At 43.6% G+C, this 27109-nt stretch overlaps 1 protein-coding gene across 5 annotated transcripts in view; it reads right to left on the reverse strand.

The window, feature by feature from the left end:
• MYO9A (myosin IXA) overlaps positions 1–27109 on the reverse strand; it is a 181654-nt gene that overhangs the window by 139633 nt on the left and 14912 nt on the right. For all 5 annotated transcript variants that reach the window (XM_085300723.1, XM_085300722.1, XM_085300724.1 and 2 more), the window contains exon 2: positions 7996–8905. In XM_085300723.1, the coding sequence (XP_085156849.1) occupies positions 7996–8838 (843 nt within the window). In that variant the 5' untranslated portion in view covers positions 8839–8905. The remainder of the gene's footprint in view (positions 1–7995; positions 8906–27109) is intronic.

A 27109-nucleotide genomic window follows, 5' to 3' on the forward strand; every position in this document is an offset into this window, starting at 1 on the left:
ATTCATAGGGCTCTTTCCAATCCATATTAAGCATACACAGTAGGATTAAAAAGTCTGCGCTTACTAGACAGCATCAGCACAGCCTTCGGCCAAAGCCGTTCCTTGCCAGAACGCTACATCATCGTCATACCGCTGGATGAACGTATCTAGAAGAGACGCAACCAAAGCTTTCCCAAAAGAGGTCCTTCCTTCGAGCTTCATAAAACACGCAGCTTATACTCAGCTCAAAGAAATCCACTGTTCTCTAATATCATATAAAGCTGACAAGTTTTTTTTTTTTTTATATATATTTCTGAGGACAACCATGAATTAGACTTCTGATCAGAAAGCATAACCTGGATTCATTATGGTTGCCTATAAGCACAAATTCACGGCTCTCTGCTAGGGACAGATGCATCACCCAAGGAAAAAAAGTGCTATTTTAATAACTTTAATAACTTAATAGTTTCCCTGCAGTCATCTCRGGGCACAAAGAACAACTGCTGTCGCTCAAACGTAATAACTGCATTTAAAGATTAATGAGTAATACCCCTGCAATAAAATGTTTGCTGGTGCCCAATAACGAAAAAAAAAATCACAACAGCAACAGATGAGTCTGAAGAGTGGAAGGCGACACTGAAGTAAAAGGATTGACTCATTTTGCGTCGGAAAAACAGATGGACAGCACGCTACTCGATACACAGCCTGAAAGCGATATGAGCTCAAATATCACGAGCTCGAGAACAGCGGCGTTTTGAAGGCAGTGGCGGAAAGCATCTAATGCACGAGGGGCGCTAATGTAAGACTCCTTTGTGCTGCTGCTGCTGCTGGCAGATGCCTGCACAAATTCCTCCCGTGCACAGAGCATTGCTACTGCATCGACAGGCTGCTATTTTCCAAAAGCAATCCGAGCAACCATTTTTTTCCCTTTCATATATATGAATATATATATATATATTTTTTTTTCTTTTTTTGGGGGTGGGGGGGCAGGGAGGGGAGCCCACAGATGATGCCAAGGCAGGTCAGCTGTGAATGACAGCAACAGCTCCCACCAGCAAACAGTAACRGGAGCTAGCCCAGAAAGGTTTTGCCTTATTATTTTTTAAAGCAATTGAGAAATCCCCACGGGGACGGGTTAAGATGCATGTAAACAGCTGCTTAGGAAACATGTCTAGTTTTTGTAGGCAAGATGTCTAGTTTTTGTAGCTGCCACTGCGGGACTTCTGGTGACAAAGCAGATGCTKGGCAAGCTACGGATGAGAAAACGTTCRGGTGGCTCCTTTCAACCCAGGCARTACCTGCTGCGGGACGTTCAGGCGYACCCAGGGCAGGGAGAAAGCCGCTGGTTTTCCTTCCACGCGGAGGATTAACAGAGAAGATCTGACAGGTCGGTTTGCATTCAGCTCTCCCCAGCAAAGCCGCAGCGCGGTTTYGCTCTCGCTTCCTCCGCAGCGGGGAGGAAGCTCCAGGGTTTCAGGCGCCAGGGAGGGCTGGGGACGTCGACTTCCYGTCTCTAAAGGCTCGAACCTACAAAAGCAGGTTGGGATGTCAAGTATAAAGCTCATCTGGACGTTTCTGGAAACCAGTGTCTTAAAACATAAGGTAAGGATGCCGCAAGTGAGTTTTGAAGGCTCACATTGATTAAAAGTGCAGGCAAAGCTACAGTTAATGAAAAACGCTCCTACATTACAAGTCTATGTAGAAGACGTCAATCAGCATCAGTCTTCTAATGAAAAACCTAGGAAGAGAACAAACCCAAGGGGTGAAGTTATTGCTATGTCACGAAGTTTGAGAGAAAAAGCAGTCCAAGCCGCAAACTTGAATTCCTCCACTAAMGGCGTCTACAAACACCGACAGGCATTGCTTGAAAAGCCACGGTGGACAATTTGCAGAGCTACACCCCCAGAAGCTCATGGCAAAGCTAGGGATACTTCCAAACAGACTCCCCCACCACCACCACCTCCTCCTCCAGGTCTGTAAGGGTAGATAATAAGTTTCCAAAAGTCTGCGGAGGACTTCAGAAATAAATACATATTTGACAATTTTTAGGCATTCCTTATCTTCTGCGTAAAACCAGGGCAAGAAGAGAGAGAAGTACCTCCTGCCTTTCTCCATAAACTGCCAGCCTCAGAGATGAGAGCTGACAGCAGCCACCAGCATCAGGCGCCCCTCTCTGAAGAATTAAGGAATTCTGTAGATTTTTTTTTTCCCAGAAAACATGAGTCAACAGTAAAACCATCAGAGATGAGCAAGCCAAAAGAGTTATTTTCCAGCTGAGTGGCCCCTAAAACCCACTGGGCTAGACTTCCCTTTTAGAGGTCTCCCAAGGGTTTATGTGAGCAGGATTCGTCTCTAGTAGATCTAGAAAACAAAACGAAAAGGTACCACAGTCACAGGGCACGCAACACCTCAATCAAAGCCAAACCACTAGCCTATATCCAAAATCCTCACCTCCCCTTCTCACCTTGCATGCCTCCACACGCTTAGTTTGGTATGTGTCTCTCACTAACACAATCTCCATCTCCTTTACTTAGATAAGGGGGTCAGATGTCCCAAGTAAAGACAACCTCGTGCATTCAGACGCTTGAATCCTAGCTCTGCTATCTGGGATTTGAGGAGGAACCGTGGGTCCGATAGCTTACCACTACCTTTGCAAGTTGTGAGAGCTGTAGACAACACACTATTAAAATAATAATAATAAAAAAAATAAGAACRTCCCTTTGGACAGGCATAGTTTTCTTCATAGCTTCTGAAGTTCGGGGGCGGTGATTCAGAGCTGAAAATCTCCACCGACTCRGTTCCCAGCACCAGTGTGGCATCCCGTCCTAATCCCCGTTGCTTTCGCACAATTTCTAAGGCGATGCTGTCTGAATGTAGGAGGGGAGCTGCCAAAGTCGGGTTTCACAGCATATACGTTCTTTGAAAATACTCTGCAATTGAACGTTGAAGTTGGCAGGCTTCAAAAAAATCTTTTTTTTTCTTTTTTGGTAAGAGGCTTGAATTGCTCAGGGCAAAATTAACTCTGACCTATAAATTGGATTGTGACCTGGGAATCTTCAGTTAAGTGAATTAAATCCTGTGATCTATGCCACCAAGGCAGGCTGAAGAGCTGCTTGGCTAAAGCACGTCTTCCTGAAGGCTTCAACGAAGGAAGAACGAGGACAGGGAACACCGCACAGAAAAACCTCAAGTAACCAACCTTTACCGACCTTCTGGCCCCAAATGAAATACTAGAGCGTAACTCTAAGCATTGCAGTTCTTGAGATTTGTACAGATTTTAAATTCAAAGATACCGGTTGTGAAACTGGTAACAGTCCTTAAAAGTCCCCCCCTTAAAAAATAAAAGTGAACATGGTGGAGTGGAAGCGGAGGGAAAAAAAGAAAAGTGCTTCAGTGCTTCACTGAAGCAGTGGAAATATATTTTATACACATATATATATATATACATATATATATATATAGTAGCCAGGCAGCAAAGTCGTTCACTCCCAGCCCCAGGTGGAGCGTTCGGTTGATCATAATGAAGTTTTCATCCAAAGTATCGCATGAAGAMTATCAGAAACAGAACTGAGTTACACAGCAACTATAGCACATGTTAGCCCATGCAATTTTTCCTCTGATATCCACAGAAAATAATTCAGTTTGAGAAGCTCAGTCTTGAAACCAAAGAGTATAACTGGCAAACTCATTTCTGCTTCTGCCTGGCCAACTCAGCTCTACCTACGCCATATGAAAAAGGGCAATCTTGTACAGGGAAAAATGCTTCAGAAGAAGCAGAGAAACATACAGGAAAAACATAAAAAAATTACCTTTTTAAAACCCAATTTGGACCTTGTCTTTGTTTTAAGAGTATGGTATTTAAGTAATATCATTTATCACAAAATGAACGGTGAATCACAGTCCTGTAATGCTGTTATCACACAACTGCAAACGCAGTCCTGGGAGCGGATGGTTCGTCTCGATCATTCATTCCTCTAGAAACGCTCAGCAAGCAGGTAGAAAGGGGAAGATGCCAGCAGGGCTCAAAGACCGCATTGCCAAAACTCGAAGCAGAAGCACGAAGACGTACGGCCCCACGCACTGCCTCCTAAAAGGCAAGCCGGAGCTGAAATGAATTTTAAGCGTGCAGAAGGCAAACAAGAGGATCCAAGAAGGCTTTTGGAGACAGGGAGGAGAGAAAAATTAAAAGATACGTAAGTATAGCATCCACACTTAAAGAAATGAGTGAGAAAGATTATTAATATTATTCCTTGCGTACAAACGCAAGGAATCACGGCAAGGTCAGTCGGCGAACTGGTCTCAGGGTAACAGTGCTCCTTATAGTCGACCTTCTCCAAAGAGCCCTTAAAACACATTTTGGGAAGCAAAGGCAAAGCAGAAGTATGCATAGTTCATCCTTAAAGCTGACTGATTTGTAAATACTGTGAATTGAAATGGAAGACCAGAAGAAATTCTGGATTAACCTAACTTTTGCAGAGAGACCTGGAGGCAGCTAAAAAGTGCAACAACAGAAGCGCAGCTGCCAAGGCAAAAGAATGCAAACTACTGTTCCAAAAGCAGAAGAACTAGCAGACGTGATTCCCTGAATTCATGGTGTGTCAGATGGTATTTTTTTTTTTTTTGTTTAATAAAGACAGCTGCAGATCTAGTGAAAGGAGAGCAGAAAGGCTTATCACATCCTTCCATGCCCGATTCCAGCACACAGAACAGACTGGAGGAAGAAGTGGCATGAATATAAATGGCAGTCTCCACGAGGTCTTTACCAGTAACTATTTCCACAGTTGTCCTCCATCCAGGAGCAGAGCAGGATGATCTAAAAAGTCCCATCCTGAAGCATGAGGGTAACAACTGCAGTCTTGATAATCAGGAACTTTAATAGCACTGCACTAAAACTGCTTGCATTTTATCTCCTTGTTCGATACTACGCAGTAACAGGCAGCAGACAACCCTGAGCCGGCAACACGGCAGCTCGTGGGGAGCCTCYACGTCAGGTCTCTGGACACAAGCTTGCTTGCCTACGAGCCATGCAGAAAGCTGGGGACTGGAGTGATGTTTTGCACGTGCTTGAGAAGGTTCTTGGTGTTCAAATACAGAGCGAGTTGGGGGCACTTGGCTGTGTGTATTCCAATBAGTCCTTGCTGAGTATACGCACAGACGGATGTAGACTCTTGACAAAGTAGAGTTTTGTATAGCATTCGAATGCACCGATAGAAGAGATTGAGACTTAAGATAATTTGGAGTCTAACATATTAAAAAAATTAGTTTGTTTTTGGAAAAAAAAAAAACATGTAAAGTATCTTTAGATCTTGCTCGTAGGTGGAAGAGTTGTTCACTTACGGGACTGTGCCAGTGGACTTTCAGTCTGTCACACTCAGGCACTTCTGCAACTAGATTATAGGATCTATTCCTGAAGAAAATAGAATTTTAAAAAAACAACATCCCTCAAACCTCCTTCTACCGTCTGGCTTTCTAGGGATCTCTTTTTGCCACCCCTAGAAATCTAAGCTAGATAGGGACTCTCTCTCCCCTGCGCTGTTTAAGAGAACCACTAAGCACACGTTTGTCCAGCAAGACATAACACACACTAAGAAGCCTGCTGAAGCCAAACTTTACGCTATTCGCCAGACGTTGGATGAGATTTATTTCCACTGTAAACTGCAAGCGTAACTCATCTTGGACCAGCATCTTCAGGAACAGGCATCCTAATTCTTCAAAAAGCAACAGGATTGGAGATGGTAAGCAAAAACTGCAGAGAGTGGGTATGACTGCTATCTTGACTAGCAAGGTCCCATCTGCTACAGGCCAACTGGAGTTACAGGGAACCAGGCTCAAATTGACCAAGAAAGTGGTGTTTCAGGTCTTCCACCCACCACAGRTAGACCCTTCCTCACAACCGATGGGGAGGCAAGACGCTGCCAGGAGTTCAAAGGATAAATAGGCATGTACTTGCAAGAGAGATCTTTTGGGGGTTAGAGAATAAATCAACSACCGTCTCAGAGAAAACCCTCAGTGAAAACAGTCGGAAGCTGGGAGAGCAGTAAGGGGAAGGTTTCTTTATGGATGTTGCCTTCTCACTCTTCTCCAGTAGCATGCTGTCCCTGACCAAAGCAGCACCATTTTTTTATGACACTAAAAATATGTATTTTTAGCAGTTTAAAAGCCTTTTCAGAGATGAAGCGCATCAGACATCAAGRCCTTCTGCAACAGGCAAAGCAGCACCAAACGCTTTGCAGAAAATGCTGGGCCTACCTAGGCGCAATGAACTTCGGTTCATTCAGCCGTATACAGAGATCTGCCTTTTTCTGTAGGCTCACRGTCTACAATTTTATTGCTCTATGATAACACGGTTTTAAATGTAATGTTCACTTGCAGAAATCCAARGCTTGGTTACTCCCCCTTGGCTCCTGAACAGAAAAGAACTGCAAATTAATCAAGATCTGTTTGATTGCAGTAATGAGTTAACCACWGGCTACCAGGGCCTAGTTTAATACCTTCCAGTCCACTCCAGCAAGAAACAGCTCCACAATCCCTTCCACACCAACAGAAGAAACACTGGAAAAAACAGAACTGGGAATCCACTTCTCTGCGTGCTTTGCAAAAGTTAACACAAGGGAACTTCATAAGGAAGGTCACAAGGAGGCATTTTCACTTCATCTTCAGTTTGTTACGAATCTTTTGTTTCTTTTCAGGACAAAACGCATCCAGAATGACTTAGTCATCTGCTAATTTGCTAATGCGAAAATAGAAAAAAACTTGTAGGATTTGCAAGAGGAAGCTGTCCGCTTATCTTGAGCTGAGACACCCAGGAGCAAAGCCTGAACGCTACTCCTTCCACTACCAGCAGAAGCTTGRGAGCCAAGGAAGTTGACCCAAACCCTCAGACTCATTAATGAAATAAATGCAAGCAGAACAGCTATGTTTGTCTACAACCGTCAAAATAGTTGCACTGTTTTGCAAGATAAGGCCAAAGCCCAAAACGACAGCTTAGAAATCAGAGTTGAATAGTTTCCAATTGTGAGAAGTTTGCTTCGCTGCCTATTTGACTCAGACACCAGCTGCGCAGCCAAAACGSAGACGAAAGGTCTTTTAGAAACAATCCACCAGGGAACGGACAGCAAGCCTTTCGGACAAGAGCGAGGAGGGTTTCCACAACCAACAGCAGCTGGCCTTTCTTGGAAAGCCACCCCTCRGTATCCCAGTTTCAAAGAGGAAACGTGTCACGGCTGAAGTGATTTTTGCAAATCTGATGCTCCCATCACCCAGCTGAGAAGCATGCAAAGCCATGTGCAGGAAGGTTTTAATGAGCATAACTCTACTAAAAAAACAAAAAACCTCCAAAAACTGACAAATCTAAGGAAAAGGATTTCAAAGAATCATGCAACAAACTTGAGAGCAAATTACATAGTAACTCCCTCTTTGGAGTTTCCTATCTGGGGAGTTAATGGTCCAGTTCATCTAATCTCCTCTCCAGCAAAAGTTCTCATAAAGCAACCAGTCACGCAGGCTGCACCTCAATCATATAAAAACTGAGGGCTGAAAAAGAAAACCTTGACTTATTAAAATTGTCTTTGATCTATTCCCCATCTCAGCGAAGCTGAGAGTACAGATACTCTTCAAATATAACACCACTGATCGACGACACGCAACGAACTCAAGCCTCAACATACTATACAAGAGGCTTCTGTTAACTCAAGAGAGCTTTTTTCATTCCTTTATGAAATTTTCAATTTGAAAACAAATATCACTGAAATACCAATAGTAAAGAACACCTRGCTGAAAATAAATGCATTAGTAACTCTGCTAAGAAGCCATTTGCTACACCTTATTTTTGCTGTAAAAGATAGTACTCCCAGAGAAGCAACTTCCTCTTACTGCTGATACTTTTGTTACTTGGTTTACTATCAGCATTTACCAGACAACCTCAGATTAGTCTCATAATAAAACCACAACTACCCAGATTTTTTTTTTAAATACCATTAAAAAAAAGTTTCCACAGTACTATCATTTTCATCTTACCTCAAGCACTGGTCCAGCTCCAAGAATAATCTGTTCTACTCCACTAGCAAATCCTTTCTGGCTGAGGGCAGTGAGGTGATGAATCAGAAAGTTTGTGCTCTGTGTTTTTCCTGACCCACTTTCTCCCGAAATCACGATGCACTGGTTCTTCCTCCGCTGAAGCATAGCATGGTAGGCCACGTCCGCCACAGCATAAATATGGGGCTCCAGCTTTCCCAGCTGATGGTTATCATACATTTTAACATATTTAGGATTATAAATAGGTAGAAACTTGAACGGATTAATGACTATTAGAATGCTGCCTACGTAGGTGTAAATTTTTTCTTGCTTAAAGCGGTTTCTGAGGTTTTCCAAGAGCGTTTTCTCGTTTAAGTCCGGCAGGCTGCACAAATCGTCATAGTCCTTCTGCTGCGGCTGGGGAAGGAAGCCACGCTCCACCATCCTGCGGCGCTCCTCCGTCACCCGCAGCCACGACTGGAGACTGCCGTAGTGAATAGACCCATCGAGATTCTTCTCCCTCAGAAGGAAGCGATAATCCTCGCCGCTTATCCGGTTCTCGAGGGCCATGCGAGGCCACAGCATCATGCGCTGGACCGGACAGTCCGTGGGGTTGAGGATCCATTCCTCCCCGCCGAACTCCTTCACTTCCGCGAGGACGTAACATTTTGTTTTCTCTAGCTGCAGTTTATTAATGAGCGAATCGATCACCTCGGCCGCCGTCGAAGTTTTCCTGGCAGTAATGGGGCAATAGATAGTCCCTTCGGCAATGCTCCCGGGGTATAYGTGCAGCGTGTACTCGCTCTCCTCAAAGCGTCGTCTGCCTCCAACATCATTCACACTCATATTGGATCCTCTCCCATCAGTACCCGCGCTGCGCAGCCAGGACAGTCATGTCATCATGTTATCAACACTGAAAATAAATAATAAAAAAAATAGGTTAGACATTTTATCCTGTYGGGAATCTCTGAAAAGATTGGCAGGCACAGTGAAAAGCAATGCAGARGAGGATGCCACCCGGCACCCCGAGGGAGGAACGCATCGTTCCAAGCCAACRCTGGAAAAGAGAGCGGAAAGTCTGAATACGCCAAAGCCGTAAAGAGAAACGCACTCAGAAAATACTTAATGAACAAACGCTAATCGCTTCAGGCCCAACTCTTCTCAGACGTAATTATCTACAGCACCTCAAGCTTTTACTAATTTTCCCCGATTCCGAGGCACCGCAAATTCAAAGAGACACTACGGTTCCAAATAAATGTATTCCACCGAGGATAAAACCAAGAGGAAAAATAGTATTTTGTGCACAACATACCAGCTGGCGCACTGCAGCAACCACAGTATTTTTCTCATGTCAAAAGGTTGTTGCAGTTTAAGACTGATTAGAATTACCAACTAACTGATTTGAGAGTTGATAACGGCTAGATTTGTGCATCTACCTGCTTCAAGCAGGTTCAGATCGAGCGTCATTTGATTAACCACAACTTTGAAAACTAGTCCTCGACTTTCCAAAGACTGATTTATCCCATGCACAAAGATTGGCTATTTTACAGATACCCCAAGACAAATAAACCTTTGGAGGTTTTGAACAGATYCCTAAAATGCTAACTTAAAAACACTTAAAAATATCACCTTCAAGGCATATTCCACCTGAACAGAAAGCATCTGCTTTGCCCATACAAAAACCATCCCAAACAAAGTTTAAAATGGCTCTTGAAAAGCAGTTGTGTGCCTAGCCTTGAGTTTGAAACAAAACAAAACAAAAAAAAAAAAAGGAAATTGGGATCGCCCAATTTCCAGGAGCTCTGAGTTGGCGCCCGCCACAAAGGAAAGCAGAGCTTGMAGGCGGGTGCCGAGCCAGACGGCCCGCGCGCCAACTTACCTCCTCCTGCAGCCGCTCTGAAATACGTATTATAATAAATAAATAATAAATAATCCTCCAACGAGCATGTATTTATGGTACATGATATTCCCAAATTTGAGGTGTTTCCCACTAAGACGGAACGCAGAGCCGTTCCTTGACCTAGACACGCACGTGCCAACGGTTATACTCCYTTCCCCTCGTCTCCTGGGGATTTTCAACCAAGTAGGATCCAAACAGTAACAGTTTTCCACCCAGCACATCCACTTTTCTCGGAGACATTCTTATCTAATGCTGGACGTGAACCATCATGGCCAACTTGTTTATAYGATCTCACTTTTTAACCATCAAATCTAAGCCATCCTCTAAACAACCCCAAAAGCAAGCTACCAGTGTTGAAACCTATCAAATGAACAGGCAATTGCTCAAAACTTCACAACTACAAAAATAAGACGTCCTAGCTGCCCTCCCAAATAAAGCAGCAAACCCTCAAAGCATCCCTGGAAGCCCTTACAGCCACTCCAGGATAAGGACAGAAGATAACCACAACGAAATGCAGAGGGCCCTAAGCATCAGCACACGGGCAATAAAGCGGCAGGAGATATCTAAGGCAGGTTAGCATTACGTGATGCACAGCCTGACTTCACGTATAGCCTGATGGGCTCCGAGCCAAGCGCTGCCCCTCACCGTGGTGGTGAACGATGGAGAGCTCCCACGCGCAACAGCAAAAGGCTCAGCGGCAGTCAAAAGCACAAGCTCCGAACCCCTTCACCAGCTTTAGGGAGCTCTTGAGCTTCAGGTATTAYCAAGAGCATTCGGAGGACGTGTTTTATACCCTTGTCCTCTCCTCCCTAGTTGCCATATGGAGACGGCGACGACTTGGATGCTGCGAGAATTTATTTGCAAACATTTCGGAGCTCCTCARGTTTTCAAGCGTTACTTTATGCGTTATTGTTTCTCGCTCACATATTTCATTAAGTATATTATCCCTAACCACACGCCATTCGAAGCGCAGAAATTACTCTGTCACAGTGAAATACATCTGGCACGGGCTCGCTGTGCATTGCTTGGTAGCAGGACATACATTATATCCTGGGAAACGTTCCAGCTGCTTTCCTAGAGATTTAGGCCATGCACGGATGCAGCAGGGATGATGTCAGTTCAGTGCTGGGTTGGGCTTTCTTTGTTTAGCTCTCGACYGTGGTATCAGCCTTTCTTGACCAGAGGAAAAAGAAAAAAAAAAATCACACTCAACTCCAGCTAGATAATTCTTCACTAAGACTTGACTTCAAAGCTTAAGACAAGACCGTTTGCTATTTTTATTCACGTTATCAGAGACTGCTGACTCATATCAGAACTACAAACAAGGCAAGTCGGCTTGCTGGGGTGAGCCTACCTGCCCTTCCACCTCCTYTGTCCCTGCAAAAGCTTCCGAGCTTCATAAATTCTCTACAAAGGTATCACCAGAGGTCTGCCGTGGCACCCTGCCTGCTAGGAAACTTCTGCTCACTTCTATGTAGACGCTTATCCTGCACGGACTTGGCAGCGTAATGAGAAAATGCGTTTTCTGTATCCAAACAACGTGAACTCCAACAGAAAAGAGAGCCCAGCACAACACACGGAGAGCTAGAAACACCCACGACCTTGGAAACGGACCTCAAGAGAGCCAGATCCTCTAGAGCCATCTGAATGCCAGAAGCCTCCGCCAACGGTTAAGAAATTTAGCGAGGTGAGAAAGCGAAGAGTTGCTAATTTGAGCCTCATAAATCACAGCAGCGCTACATGATTTACTTTTAATAACATTAAACATAATCTCGGAGTATTAGGTCCAAGGAACGGTAACGAAGATAATTGCTTGCGGTCTCGCAGCCACCGATGCGCACAAGCCTGGCTTTGCTCGAACATCAAACGCGCCTCTCGCGGACAGTGAATTTTAAAAGCAYGTTGGAGCAAATACTCTAATGAAACGTGCGCAACTTTGGGTAATTAGTGCACGTCAGCAGGGAGGTGCTCCTAATGAAAGCACTGTTCAAGTAGGCTGTTGTATTAGCTTTTATATGACTTTTTAAATTAACAATAACTTTGCTTTTGGATGCAAAAATTTAAATACAGACACAAAAAAGGCAACGCAAGAATAAGTGCTCTGTAACCCATAAATTCTTGCCCTGTATGCTACTTACTTCAATTAAAGACATTTAGCATTGCTGCATGCTTTCATTTAAATGAGTCTATCAAAATCACAATACATCTACATAGGCAGGTCATTTATATAAGCTTATGGGAAAAAAAACCCCACACCCTTACATCTCACTGAAATAGTATACTCGTGTCTATACCCAAGTGAGTGGCAGATTATAAGACTGCCTGGCTCTACCGTCAAGCTGTCTTTCAGCTATTACGCTAACGTACTGACTTTGGCAAGGATGAAGAAAGCAGTAATAATATGTTGATCCCACAGGAGACGGAAACCTGGAAGATGCATTAGAACTTAGAGGTCAAAAATAATTGAAAGCTCCCATGAATGCTTTGGCCAAAATTTATGGATTGCGTGCCATTGAGAATTCATGACATTTTCACCAAAATGCTTTCTGCTTAATAGTTCTTATATTCTTTTTTTTTGCATTTTCTACATTCGAAAGTAGACTTGGGCTCAAATCTAACTTTGCCTGCTGATTTTGCTCAATTCTGCTACCATAATTTTACTTGCAACATAAGAAGTGTGACCTGTAAAAAAAAAAGTGATATGACTAACTAAACCTTATGTCCTACTACGCAACAGAGTAGATCAGGATTTACTAGGAACTCGGAGGTCCTTATAAAAATCACAATAATAATTTGATTCRAATTTTTGAGTCAAGCGTTACTTCGCAAGTGGTATCAAATTGATGCCTTTGCTGCCGTCCTCTTCTGAAGGGGCAGGGGTTGAACACCGCGCGCAGGGGCAAACCCACCAAACCCACCGTGAACCAAGGCCAGTTAATAAGCAGGAGGCTGCAGACCACGTTCCTCGCGGTCCCCGAGCTGGCAAGCCGGAAGCGCTGCAAACTCCGAAGGTCCAAGGTAAAGGAGGGAGAAGAGAAGTCGGGAGACTCCAGCGTCATATTTACTGCAACATGCGTAAGCGGAGGCTCAGACACGAGCTTTTYGGTTTCCTGCTCTTCCATGTAGAAAGACAAGTCTCAATATTCCCCTTTTTCAGGGGCAACACAAGCAACCTATGGCTAAAAGCCAGAATAAGCTGTCCGCTGGAAGCATCAGGACCCTTCATAAATAATTTGTGACAGCTAAAGCTGGAAATCATGGACAGAGTTTGCCAAATTTTGGATGTCTGGGGAAAAAAAATGTCARCGCTGAGGCTGCTAAAGGGGAAATTCTGGAAACAAAGTTCAATTTGCTTTACTATAACATCACATACCCCAGATAAACTTTCTTCTAAACCAATCCTCAGATAATGGTAWCAGCTACTATTGTTCAAGATAAACTGGATTTATCCGTCCACCTGTGCATCAAAATACATACACTATACAGCAAAAAATTCTTGGAACAGAAAACTTACATACCTGGTGCAGAAAGATACCTGCTGCAGAAAGAGGCCATTTAAACATATTTCACTCTTTAATCTGAATATATTGGCATAAAATCCATAGGAATTTTTTAGACGCCAAAATAGTCTAKCACTGCTGTTGCCTGCATGAGAAGCCTGTGACATCGAAACTGCTGCCGGACCGACCCACCTGCGACAGCTGAAGCTGTAAAAACTACAAAACATCTATTCACAAGCTTAACTTTCCCTTGCATAAAGGGGCGAAAATAAGGGCAGAGAATTTACCTCCTTTGTTAACAAAAATGTCCACAAAAAACATGCGTGGTTTCAATCATCCAGAATATGGTTATTACAGTTTTACAAATCATTTCACTTGAATTTATATTATGCTAATTCCCCCCTTTTTAATCATCTTTCTCGCCTGTGCTATGTTTTCTCTCTCTCTCTCTCTCTCTCTCCCTTATTTGCCAATGGGAAAGAAAGGTCATAGCATAGCTTCATTATCGACTTTGGAATGTGCCTCAAAGAGCCTCAAATTGGGAGTGTGCTGCAGCGCTATCTAAAACCAACAGTGTCCACGTACCCACGGACTGGCGAGGGGAAGAGAGGAGGCACAAACGAGATTTATCCATACTGCAATAAAATTGCATCCAAGAACTGTATAAAAAGATTGATCCAAAAGAATTAAAATCATGCACAAGGAGAAACATTGACGTTCGTGAATGTTGCAGCACCCACTTACCATCGCAAGGCAAATTTGCTTCCTTGCAAGGAAGGATAAACTCGGATAGGCAAGGAAGAACCGCGGCACCCTAGGATGCTCTGTATACACAATAACGCTCTTTCAGATACATTTAAGAGTAGTTTATTTGGATGGTCAAGGGTCGAGCAGCTAAGACTCCAGCACAGTTTGGCCAAAACTAGAACAGAAAACGAAAGCAGGAAGGGGAGAATCGAGACGTGCTCGTAAGCATTCAACGGTGTCAGAAAGCCCTGCTGTAACCCGAACGATGGAAACCCGGCCGCAAATTCAGAACCGAAACGCGGTCCYGAGAGGCGCCAACCTCCCGCGCTCTTAGGCGCGGAGGGAAGCTTATGACAGCTAGAAAAGGAGCGTGACACAAGGCACATCTTAAGGGCATGTTTTACTGTTTTGGTACTTCCTTCCCTCTCTTTAATTTTTCAATTTGTCTCCAATTTTTTTTTTAATCAGAGCTCTCCCTGCCTTGCTAAGCTAAAAATCCTTTTCACTTCAGCTTGCCTGGAGTTCAGGGCGAACGTGGGTGGATCTAGCAAATCCGGCGTCCTTCTACTTCCCAAGACGTTGCAAATCCAAATAAATAATTCTCTATATAAGCCCTCCTGATGTCCGCAAGCCAAGGCGGACGGAAGGGCCTGTACTAAACCATGGGACTGGCACTTTAGCTTGCCATTTGGAAGCTCTTCTATCATTGCAGAATACGTTCTGCTGTGCACTTGAGATCTTTTCTTTCTCAGATGATTTCTGTTTACCTTGACACAGCATTTGCAACTGAGGCATACGTTAGCACAAATGCATGCTCTGATCTTTGACTTCTTCCTACTTAAGAGGCCCATGGATACAGAGYGTAGCCTTACTGTTTGCAGACACAACTCCAATAAAAATAAAGTATCAAAATAAAATAACTGACCTCACAAGAGGTCTTCATAACCTCTTAAGAGTCCAAGTACTTCAAACGTTGCCCGTGAAATAGTTTGCGTGCTCTAAAGCACGGGCCAAAACTTTGCAGTAGAGTCTAGGCGCACACTAACACGAAGAGCAACCGCGAGGGATCGACAGCAAAAGGCAGGCTTGCCAGCTACTTCGGTTTATGTATAACCTAAAGCACAATTTCAAATYCTCAGCCATAGAAACCTTCCCCCTGCAGATGCCCACGTAATGCTGAGCAGGACTGAAAAAACGTACGACGTAACCTTAGATGATCTACCCAAAACCGTGGGACTGCCCAGCAGAAGTTAACAGCAGCTCCGTTCTACAAGACAACTAATAAATTAGGTACAGAAGCGGTTAAGTTTGCATGCAAATCTGCTTCGAAAGGGAGGAGGTTTGGGGAGGATACCTTACTAGATGATATTCCCTTCTAGAACCTGAAATTAAACCCACATTTTGAGGTTTCAACAGTCCTCTGCTGTCCAAGAAATAATTACGAATATCATTTAGTGGTTTCTCTCCTAGCAGCTCAAAGAAGGGACAGGACACTGCTACAAGTTAATCATACTCTTGCTGATGACCCATGTGGAAATCTATCAGCTTCTACAAGACCTTTTATCTAAGGCAAACTGAAAAGGAACAAAAAAAAAAACTAAAAAAAAATTACAGGGTTGCCCAATCAAGTACTCTCAAAAGCCTCTGCAAATACAGTTCTTGTGAATAAGGAACAGAGATAAAACGCAAATAACACCACAATCACTTACTCTTCCCCTTAAGTTCAAAGCACCTCCTGCACACAGGGTGCAATCGCACATTCACAGAATGAGTCACGGCTCCACCAGGAATGAAGCTGTCTGTAGGATTCCTCCTTCATTCGTTGGAGAAACTACAGTGCGTATACGTGAAGGCACACAGTATACAGCAAAGAGGGCTGTGGAAGGCATACTGTGGTCTGAACMACCGAACAAAAGTGAAATCCTTCTYTTCCTCCATCACAGACTTGCCTGCTCCTCTTTCTCAAGCTGCCAGCATGAGTCACTGRATCTCGATTTCTGGAAGTGCTGAAATTCTCTTGAAATGCGCGTGCTACGCTTTGGACACGCGCAGAAACAGCAGCAGCATTAAAGAATTTAAAGAACGAGCTTTTGCGGAGGCAAACGTTGCAACTCTTCGCCTCCGCTACGGAGAAGACGTCCATAAGAGGACGGGCGGCTGGACAGCCACAGCTAAGCGGGCCCAAGCTCACCTGCTCAACCCCACGTTCCCGTACGTCGACGCAGGACCGAGACGGTACTTTTGCAAAAGCACCTTTTATCTTCCACATCTCCTGCCGCCTGAAAGTTTAACGAGTCCGTCGTTCGCTGTCTAATGCAAAGGTTCATGTTCCAAATATAGATGAGGCTACAACTGCAAATTAGAAAACTCTTCAAGGCCGGATTAGGCCTGGTCTTCCAAACTGGAAAACCAAAACTTGCACTGGATTATCATCTGTCACGTGGATACAAGAGCCTTGGTATCCAAAAGCAGCACAGTCAAGAGAAATAAGAAATAAAAATCAAAGCAAGCGTGCCAATGCTGAACCCCGGCTCACACTGGAAGGGTTCGCCCCTCGGTTAACTTAAAAATTTGCTGTTCTAATATTCCCTACGTGGCCAGTGGCAACTAACCTGAGCMGCCAAGACTAACAAAAAGACAAAAAATAAGAAAATACTTCAGATATTCCAATTGTTTGGAGACTTTAGGGGAACGAACCATCTTATATTTTAAAAGATTAACTACAATTATGCAGACACCTAACAGTTTATCTGTCAACTTAATAAGCAACGTTGAAGCAACTTGAGATATAGGTCGTCAGACAACTTAAATCTTTAGCTTTAAGRGACAGTTAGAAGCAGTTTCTGCTCCTCTTCCCAGAAATGGTGGCATTTCCAGCGGCACATAAAACAATTAAATGCAGTGTAAAGTGCATTATAAGTACCTTAGTTCTAAATGATTTTATATAGATACACATGTATAAATTATACACTAAAGTCGCTTTATTTCTCCTAGCAAATCACTGACCAGAGGCACGAGAACAGTATTATAAATTTCTAAAAAATATTATAATTTTTTCATTTTAAAAAGTGGTAAAATTACTTTTACAAAACTGCCAAGTGGTTAATGAAACAAATACTTAAGCGCTAAAAACAAACAACGCATTAGCTTCCTCGCAGTATTGCCATCGTGAGGCACAACTCAAAATTAATCTTAACACCGTCTTTGCTGTATCYCCTTTTTGCTCCATTTAATAACTTGCATTCCTATCATTTAAGCGACGCAAACATTTTAAAATGTTAATGTGCAGACTGCAGAGCGACTGAGATGGGCCGCGCAGGATTATTTCAGAGTCTGATTACAGAACAGCTACATTTTACTCTTACCATGTACGACGGTGGAGCTGCRGTATTTTCATTGCAAGTCACTCGATTTACTACATGATTGCATCCACACACAGAAACCTCCACCATCTGGCTCCAAAATAATTGACAGATTGATTGAAACAAAAATAAATAAATAAATACATAAATAAGAAAAAGACAAGACGAAGCAGATCCTCTCCCATTAAACTGAGTAACTGTGTGGGTCCAAAGCTCCCGGTTCTGCTCTGTGTGCAATAAAAATGAAGAACTTCACATATCAAAAAAAAATCAAAGTATAGATAAAGGAAATCTACATTTTACTTGTGACTGATGGCAGAATTAGGATTTTTAGGCATATTTGTTAAAYTGACTTATACAAGTCGTCTGCACTTCATACACACTACTGTATACAAGTATTAATAATATCACAGTGTTTTGAACTCCAAAAAAAACCCTYCTGGATACCAAAAATATTTAAGTTGGCATTGGACAGTCAGCTCACAAAGAAATAATGCCCAAAGAATTGTTTTCACTCATTACAGAAATGTCAAAGTAACACTGTGCATGAAAACTAGTTTTTAGAAGCTACTCCATTTCCAAGGCCAGAAAGGTTTATTTTCCATACATGCAGGTCACTAAGCAGCAGCTAAAGCTCTTGACTCAAGGCCATTATTTGCTTGAGCAATGCCTCATTTCTATGAGGCTTCCCGTCTTGACTAGTCAACACAAGGTCTTCAAAAAATAAAAATTAAAATTAACCAGCTACTCTCATTTGTCAAAATTCAACTTATTTCCATGGGGTAGGTAGGGTAGCAGCGTGCATACGCGAAGCACCAGGCTTTGTGGGCTTCAGAAGGGTGCAAAGCAAAGATTGCAGACCTTAACCTTTGAAAAAACGTCTGGGCTATGGGAAATATTTCCACCCTCCCATCCCGACCTGACTCGCTGCTCCAAACTCATCTCCACCGCGATGACTGCGAAGTCGCTCGGGGCTCGGCGGATGACGCATCGCTTGGGCACGGAAGACCTGCGCGGTGCGCACCGAGCTCAGCGCAGACAGCTGCCGCCGCGACCAACGCATGGGTGACGGCCGGACGTGGAAGAGCACCGAGGCGCCGCAGCACGCGCAAGTTCGGTGCCCGGCCTCGGGCGAAACCCGGAGCCCCGTGCTGAAGCAACCACACATCCACCCAGCGTGCCGAAGCAGAGTTCAGAAAAACCAACGTGCCAAACCGCTAGACTCGCTCAGCGGCGAACGCCAAGACTGTTTCCCGGAGCTATAGCAAACAAACAAAACAAACCTGAACAAACATCTCTCTAAACAGAGCCAGAGAGGAAAAAGAGAAAACAGCAGAACTCGAGTCATCTCTTTTCTGCAGCACTGAAATAGGCCCCCCTTGGCTTCATGCAAAACCAGCAAAACCAGGTTGGTGGCAGAGGTTATCGTAAGAATAAACAGAAAAGGTTAAGGCAGAAAAACAAAGTGAATTATTCAAAATATTCACTGTCACAAAAACAGATGAAGTAATCYACAAGACTGTCATTCCAGAAATGACAACAAAATAACCCGGGATTCAAAACTTCTGGAATAGCACAAATATCCTTTTTCAAGAACATTCCTTCTCTAATAAAAGACTTACCAGATAATGTGAAATATTACTGAAATATCACTACAGTTTGAACTACCTCACTCCCGCATGTATAAAACAAACTTCCTTATTAAAATAAAACGATGACATTATGGACATACGAGCCACCCAAGAGAAGGAAATACATAACCTTCACTTGATGAGTTGTGTACACTTGCATGTCTCCATGCTTTTCACATATATCAGCTTCAAAGAGGACATGCTAAGCTGTTACGTAAACGGCTTTGCCTTGAAGGAGACCGATTTTCTGCATCATGAATTCAAATCTCAGTTGCAACATATACATGGCAAAAAATAACAGCCCCTATAGTGGCCACTGCTGATGGTTGCCCRTTTTGGGTTATTGCCATCTAAATATTGCCCAAAAGGCCACAAGCTCAGTTTTGCTGTCATTCATTCTGAACTGCCAACAAAGATAGCTAGATACTGGCAAAGCAATCTATGAAGTTACCTTCACACCAAGATGTTCAAGCCAGCATCTCTATCTGGACCGGGACAGGTTGGCGTGAACCCCAGCAGGCTTATTCTTCCTTCTTGGTACYGCAGCTACTTTACCGCAGAGGGCCACGCACCTTCTCAGGATGCAGAGAAATAGGGGGGAAAAGCCTCTGCTTCAGCCAAGCCAGAATATTGCAGCTCTACGTWCAGAAAGCTTCAGTGATACGGCTGAGCTAGCCTGCCAATGTAGATTATTTCAGACAAAAATCGATGACAACATTTACACTTCTGCAAAGACCAAGCCTCCTCTAAGTTCTGTAGAGCTTATTAAAGCTGCAGTCATTTTTCCRCAGTTAAAGATTAGATGGTCACATAAACACTCCAGTACCAGAGCCTCCAATTTTCAAATCTAACGCAAAAATATCTGCTAAGACACAAGCAYGTTGTTACCAGATTAACTCCAGGCTCCCGCGTCGTCATCCGACAAAACATTCCACACGAACACAGCAACGCTCTTCGCGTGAACGGCCCCAATATCCGACCCTCCAGCGAAGCTGCACCAGAGAATCTAGAGTGCACTGCAAACATCACGTACCGCAGCAGGTACGCCAGTACCGCCTGCAGTGATTTCAGCCTAGAAACATGCTCAGCGCAGTAACCAGACGCCGCTGCCAGATTAGGCAGTGCGGCTGATGAGCCCTATTTTTGAGTGCAATTTGCTCGCTTGTTGGATTTGTTCCTTACAGGTGTACGGCGTACAGTTCGGTCTCTGGAAACCGAACTGGAGACCAGTCTGGAACTCATATCCCAGAAGCATAGATCACTGTCAAACGCAGCACTAACCCAAGCACGGAAAAGAGCCAGCGAACCAGGAAACAACTGCATACCGCAGAGGAACTCCTTGACACAGCATACCGCGGAGGCCTAAAGCACAACTGGATCCAAAAAGCTGTTAAACAAATTCATGAGACTGCTCAGCCTTATTAAATAGTGTTCTGATTGCAATCTCCCGCTTGTTTAAAGAGTTCCTAAAACGCAGCTGGTTGCCAGCATCCTGGAGCAMGGTCATGCAACGCAAGCCCCGTTCCTTGCACCAAGCCCCGTTCGTTATCGGCCGCCATCAGAGAGCCCTTAACGGGCTTGAGGGACCGCTCTCGGGCAGACTGAGGAGCTCGTGGGGGAAGATGGGTTACCAAGGGTGCTTAATGGAAAGGGGGGGGGGGAATGGGGGGAGTCAGGAAGAAGGAAGGGACGAGACTGTGCAGCACTCCCGACATGAAACTTCTGCTTCACCAACCTTTGCTTTCCAACGCAAGCTAAATGTCAACGAATGCTGTAAGAAAAGCTCGTGCCACTACTGATGACTTCGTTGGGAAAGGAAATCATAGCACAGGTGGGAAAAGACTGCTTCTCCGGGGAGGGGGGGGGGAGTTGGTTTGTTTTTCTAATACTAGAAGTTCATTTTGTATCCTTCTCCTTTCTCTGCGTGTTCAGAGTGGGTGAAGCAGCAGGACATCTGTACGGTGAAAGCAGCAAGGACAGATTCAGAACATATTTGCTCTATAAACCATAAATGGATGTAATATCTTCCTATTATCTCATGAAGCATGTGCCTGTAGCTATTTTTACTCTGTATTTTTTTTGCGGCCAGAAGTTTTACATATACAACCTGGGGGTTGGGGGGAGAAGCAGAATTCACAGTAAAAATCTTAGTGAATCTATTAAAAGGTGTAAAGCATTACAGCAGAGTTACAGTGCCAAATATTAGAGAAGTGCAGATCGAGGAGCGCCGAAAGCATTTCACCAGTCTCAAAAATAGATATAGCAAAGCAATAACTTTTTCAGAGCTCAGGAATTACATAGGCATTAAGGACAAAATGCTTCTATCCTGTAGAGCTCAGGAGCTTCGGAGAACGAAGACCATGGGAATAGAGACATCCCTCACCTTCTAATCTAGCCCCACAGGCGCTGGGGTTAGGAGAARTCTGCCTACTGCCACGCTGCAAAGCGCATCGAAGGATGCAGCGCGGCGCACTAGCTCTACTTGCTTTGGAGCAACTTAAGCATGAGGGGTATCATGCTCTGTCCACACAAACTTGAAAGAACAGTTGAACAAAAAACACACACACACACATATATATATATACTTTTCTAGAAGCAATGAGTCTTGCAAAAATACATTGCACGTACATGTATTTGTATCATTGTATCATGTAAAAAAGTAATTTTTTTTAAAGCTATTGCTCACCTTTTAAATTTTCCCGTATGCTATGGGCAAGAAATAACTTATTATATAATTTCACCATAACATAAGAAGATGTCTTTTGAAAGAGAGTTCAGCTCCAGAACTCTCCTCTATTTCATTCCCCAGATCCTCAGTAAATGGGGCTTCCCTCTCCGGGAAGCTCAACCAGCTTTATGCATCAGGTGGGACAAATATAAGTTTCACGGCTGTGCTTGGACTGGAGTCTGCTAAGGGCTGCATCGGTCTGCCCCAAAACAAACCACCCAGCCTCTTTGTAAATGGCAATACCAGTGTTGCAGTTCCTTATTTTAAAAAAAAAAAAAAAGAAAAAAAAAGAAAATATTGGCAATTCAGTGTTACCACATTGTTTCTAAATAGTGGCTCAAGCCATCTCTTGATAAGTTCAAGTCTTCGCCAAAGATAGCCTTAAGAGCCTCGATTTTCTCTGGCAGAAGTTAATAAGAGCATCAGCGCCAAGGCAAATTCAAGTGCACCAGTACTACAGATATATCTCTATATAGATATAGATAGCGTCATTTCATTATAGTTGTTCTCTCTTACCTCATTTTACAGAGGATTACAGACTGCAACATGTCAATTTTATTACACCGCACAAAAATCATTCCCTACCTCCTCCTGAAGATCCACCAACACATAAAAACCTTAGCTTTCTTGTCTTCCTTCCGCCAAAAGGACACTTCTAACATTCCTACTGATAGGATACGTTGTGAAATTTATATTGCTCAAGATTTAAACAAGCAATAAAAAACAACTCTCACTAATCTTGAGCCAAAACCAATTTTTGAACATTTTCGATCWTATCTTCTAATGAATCAGAGGTTAAACAGCTAGCTCTCCCAGAGACATTTCTACTCTGTCTCGCATTCTCTAAGTGACCCTACAATTCAACTTTTCCTCAAGCATCTGAAGAGGAATCAAGTTATCTTGGAAAGTTCGTGATCTTACAGGACCCCGCTGATCTTCTCCGTCTCACCTGCTCAATTCCCAMGGGCTTCACTACAAACAAAAATGCCTTCTGTGCTCATCACGGTGGCTGCTGRCATCTGCTGCGGGGACCCGCAGCTACTGATGGCCTTCAGCAAACCCCAGGAGCAGTTGCATGTGTTTTTYCTTTTATCCAAATGCTCTTGCAAATGTCATTTCCGCTAAGCAGCTTCTTCTGCTGTAACCCTTCACTTCCAAGATACAAACCAACAGGACTGTGACACAGTCCATCCATGTTCTTCTAAAACCCTTCCCATCCTCACAAGCGTTCCCACAASCCTACTTGATGACCGAAGGCAACTCTCAATTAACTGGAGAAGTGCGCAGGAGWCTTGTCTTCCTGCTTGCCACTTCTGCTTGTTTCACCTTCCCGTTTTCAATCTGCAAACGAAAACGCTTCCCCAGAAGAGCGTAAGGTTTTCTGCAATAAAAGAAAGTCAGCCCTTGGCAGCAAAAACTGCAGCCTCGTCAGAAAAACGCAGCTGCTCATTGCTGGAGTTATGGCTCACATTAAGGAGGGGATGACGCCATGCATCATCCTAACACGTCCCTCCCACCTCAGAGTCTAGTAYCAAAAATAGCTTAATGTTTCGTTAGCCAGCTGCCAAAGCATAGTAAGTTAAGGGCAAAAAAGGTATATGAAAGCCTTCATGCTCCAAATATTATAGTACCAATCACCTTTTCAGCACTAAGCAGATGCTTAAGTATTTTCTAAATCCAGAAAATTGTTCTGAAACCTTAAACAACAGTGAAAAGTAGTAATCCTGAAAGAGCTTGTACATAAAATACATAGTGCTGTGAGCAAAGGAATTGGTGAAACCAGATTTCCCTTTCTGTGCCTGGACCGCACCATGCTGAAGAAGAGGAAAGTTTCGATAGAGCATTTTCTTGAGGCTGGGGTTTTCACAGCATCCCTTGCAGCACATAGTCCCTGGTGTTACGGAGGAGCCAACACATTCAGCGATCTTCTCGTGTTGTAGGGTTCTCGTGTTCTCGGGTTGTAGGGTCCTCTTCCCTTGCCTTCTAGGCTTCCCTGAAATGGGCTGTTTCTTAACATTGCCAAGACCAATCAGTTTTAACCAAAGTTTCTAGAGGTTCAGGAATCAAAAGGACAGAAGAGAGCACCCACCCATACTGACCGCATAAGCCTCTTTTCCTTTGGAAAGGAGGCTAAGTATCTCGGAAAACATTGTAGAAGTTCACACACTATCATGAATCCTACTTGGATCCATTTCTTTTGCAAAGCCTCAACCATAACTTTTGCCTAAGAAGCACAAGGCAAATGCTTGTTCTCTTGCTTCTTTTAGTATAGGAGAGTAAATGAGTTCATTTTGCCTGCCTTTTTTACTCATCTTTTTCCATATTAGCAKAGATTTGCTACAATCAGCCTCTGCAGAAGTCTTTCAAAGCATCGTTAACRCTTCCTCTAACTACACAGCAGGCTTTACTGTGATTTAATCCTGTTCAAAACAAAACATGATCATCCAACTTTACTAACCCTCAGATAAAACAAACAAACACACACCCCACACATATCCTACCCTACCCAACTCATGCAATAACTAAAAGTTGACCTTCCCCTTCACTCCCCCAACTCCAAGAGCGCCGTAAGTATTAACAAAGCCTGGAGAGACAAGGGGGCAGAGTGGAGAGCTGCTTCTTCTTCAAAAAAGTTGAATTTCCAAGCGGAAAAACAACAAAAGTATGTCCTAAGTAACAAGATTATTTTCATTTTCCACTAGTTCATCAAAAAAGTTACACAAGTTATTTCTTAAAAAAAAAAATAAAAAAAAAAGAGATAGTCTCCTCAGCCACACAGAATTCGCTCTAAACAGAGGAACATTAGGCAAAGCTTAGCAAGACAGAGGCTGCTCTAAGAAAAGTCTTCCTCCCATTCCACATAACCATTAAAACATGGCAATTTTAGCATTGCTGTCTACTCTAGGAATTTGATGTGTAGAGCAGAGCAYGCACACAAAACCCTGCAACACTGCTTTAGAGCCTCTCTTCACAGTATCACCGCACGAAACCTCGTAACGTGGATCTGAAACCCCCCTCTGCTTGCCAGCCCGCATGTCGGGCCAGCTACGCAACGCGGATATCGGGACAGGGCGAGCTGGGCACCGATGCACACTTTGTCCCACCTTTAATCCACCTGCTACCTAGACAGTCTAGGGAGCAAACAATAATATAATTTAAAACATCCAAAACCATACTGTCAAAGGAAAACTAAGACTGTACTGCTAAATCCATCCAGCTACCTTAGAGGCAAGTAGGGTGCATCCCACTTGAAACACTACTCTGAGAAAGCAGTCTATGAGAAAATTAATTTCTCTTTCAAAAAGACCACATTCAGAAAAAATATTCTTTCCAAAGATTATGATAATTTACAAGGAAGCACACAAACAGCACATTACATTTAAACTAACCACAAAACAATACCTGACAGTTTAATTTTGAGACTGAACGTAAGTGCCACAACACAAGAGTGTCTTTCAAACGCAGAGAAGAGTATTTTGAACACATTTTGACACATGAAACCAAAAACAAAAGCCTTCTTGCAACAAGTACGTACTGAAAATCCCTTGAATTATACTTGACAACTTTGCTAAAAATAGTTATTATCASGGCAAAACTGCCGTGGAACAAGCAAACATCTGAAAACACAAGCTTTGTATGCCCTCAACATCACTAGCATCTAACGGAGAAGCAAAAAACGTAAGGAGAGAGATCTCAGTATTGAGTAATGCGTATCACCTTCCTTTTGCAAAATATTTGAAGTTCAATATTTGACTAATTAATATTCCAGAACTGAAGAGACAGCTTGTTTGCTGTATCACTTGCCATCAGCCAGGTTATCAGGGTTATTACTTTCAACGTGAACTTCTCTGGACTGCAAGGCTTTTTGTCCGCTTCATCCAAGCGGGGATAAACACTGTCCGATATAATTTTTTTTTATTCTTTCTCAGTTGATATTGAACTCTGCAGCTGAAGAAGCAGGCACACAGCTCCTACAAGGGGACACCACCGTTTTGATGGCTATTTTAGGCATCCCCAGCATACATGAAATCAAACGCGCGGTTCATGCTAAAGTCTTAAGAAAAAAAAAGTAATGCTGCTTTGGAACTGTCATCAACATTTTTAGCAGAGAAAGCAAGAACTGGATGGATTAGAAAGGCTGAGGTATTTTGTGCAATTGGTGATCCTTCCAAGAAACACAGGGATACTGGTGGTGATAACGCCGAGATGGTTTCCACCTCCGCTGTGTCTCTACGCACATATGCCCACAGTGCAAAAATTCAGCAGGATGTCAAGGTGCATTTTGAAAAATGCGTCTGACAAGCTAAACGTATGAGAAAATTCATTACTCCAAGCACATGTGCTGCAGGCAATGCCGTCAGGCAGGAGCTCAGGCGACTCGGATCGCAGCACAGCAATCTAAGCGCGCCGGGGACGCTCAAGTCTGCTTGGAGAGAAGACCGCAGAAACGRGGCTCCTCATCCAAAGCCTTCCCAAGCGCACATCCAAGTGTCGCTGAACAACCTTCATAGCACTGACGGTTATCTGAGATAACTATCAATGGACAGAAACACCTATCATGCCACTGGAGKCTCAACATGCTCTTCTAATCGCCCCAAACCCCGATGCTTTCCAGATACAGCAAACGGGAATCCCTACCAGACCGCTCTTGACCATTCAGTCTTTATAAACTTGGCCAGCTTTGAGCCTGTATAAAGAGCTCACATAATTAGAGGTCTAATTAAACTAGCTCGTTACCCCCAGCAAGATGCCAAGTACAGTTAGTAAGACGTGCTTTTTATTTGCTCAATGGAAACTGAAGCATCAGAGTATAACAGAAAATGCTACACGACTTTAAAAAAGCAGCAGCAAAAATTCCTCGTATATCGGCAAGATTAGGAAGAAAACAGCCGACTGCCAGAGCTGTCGGGCAGATGGCTCGGTAAGGTCACCCAGCATGAAGCAGCACCAGCAGCATCCACGGGCAAGGAGTAAGATGACACTGGGAGATGGGAGCMACGTTGACTTCGCGTTCTGGTCTGAAGCTCCGAGCAAAATCCAGAATCGCAGAGTGGCTCAGGTCACGACTGCGTTACTGCAAGTGGCTACCGGCGTCCTCCTTACCTAGCCGAGCTAGCRCGCAGCACAAATCAGTGCAGCGAAGGCATGTGAACCGGTGAATAAAATWCAAAAGTATGTTCTCGGTTCTGGAAAACCACCAAACTAGATCAACAAGGCAAGAACAAAGCTGATCAAAGTAACTGCCAGAG

The sequence above is a fragment of the Rhea americana genome, unplaced genomic scaffold (genome assembly GCF_003343005.1).
Source record: "Rhea americana isolate MKP2758 unplaced genomic scaffold, rheAme1 scaffold_168, whole genome shotgun sequence".
NCBI lineage: Eukaryota > Metazoa > Chordata > Aves > Rheiformes > Rheidae > Rhea > Rhea americana.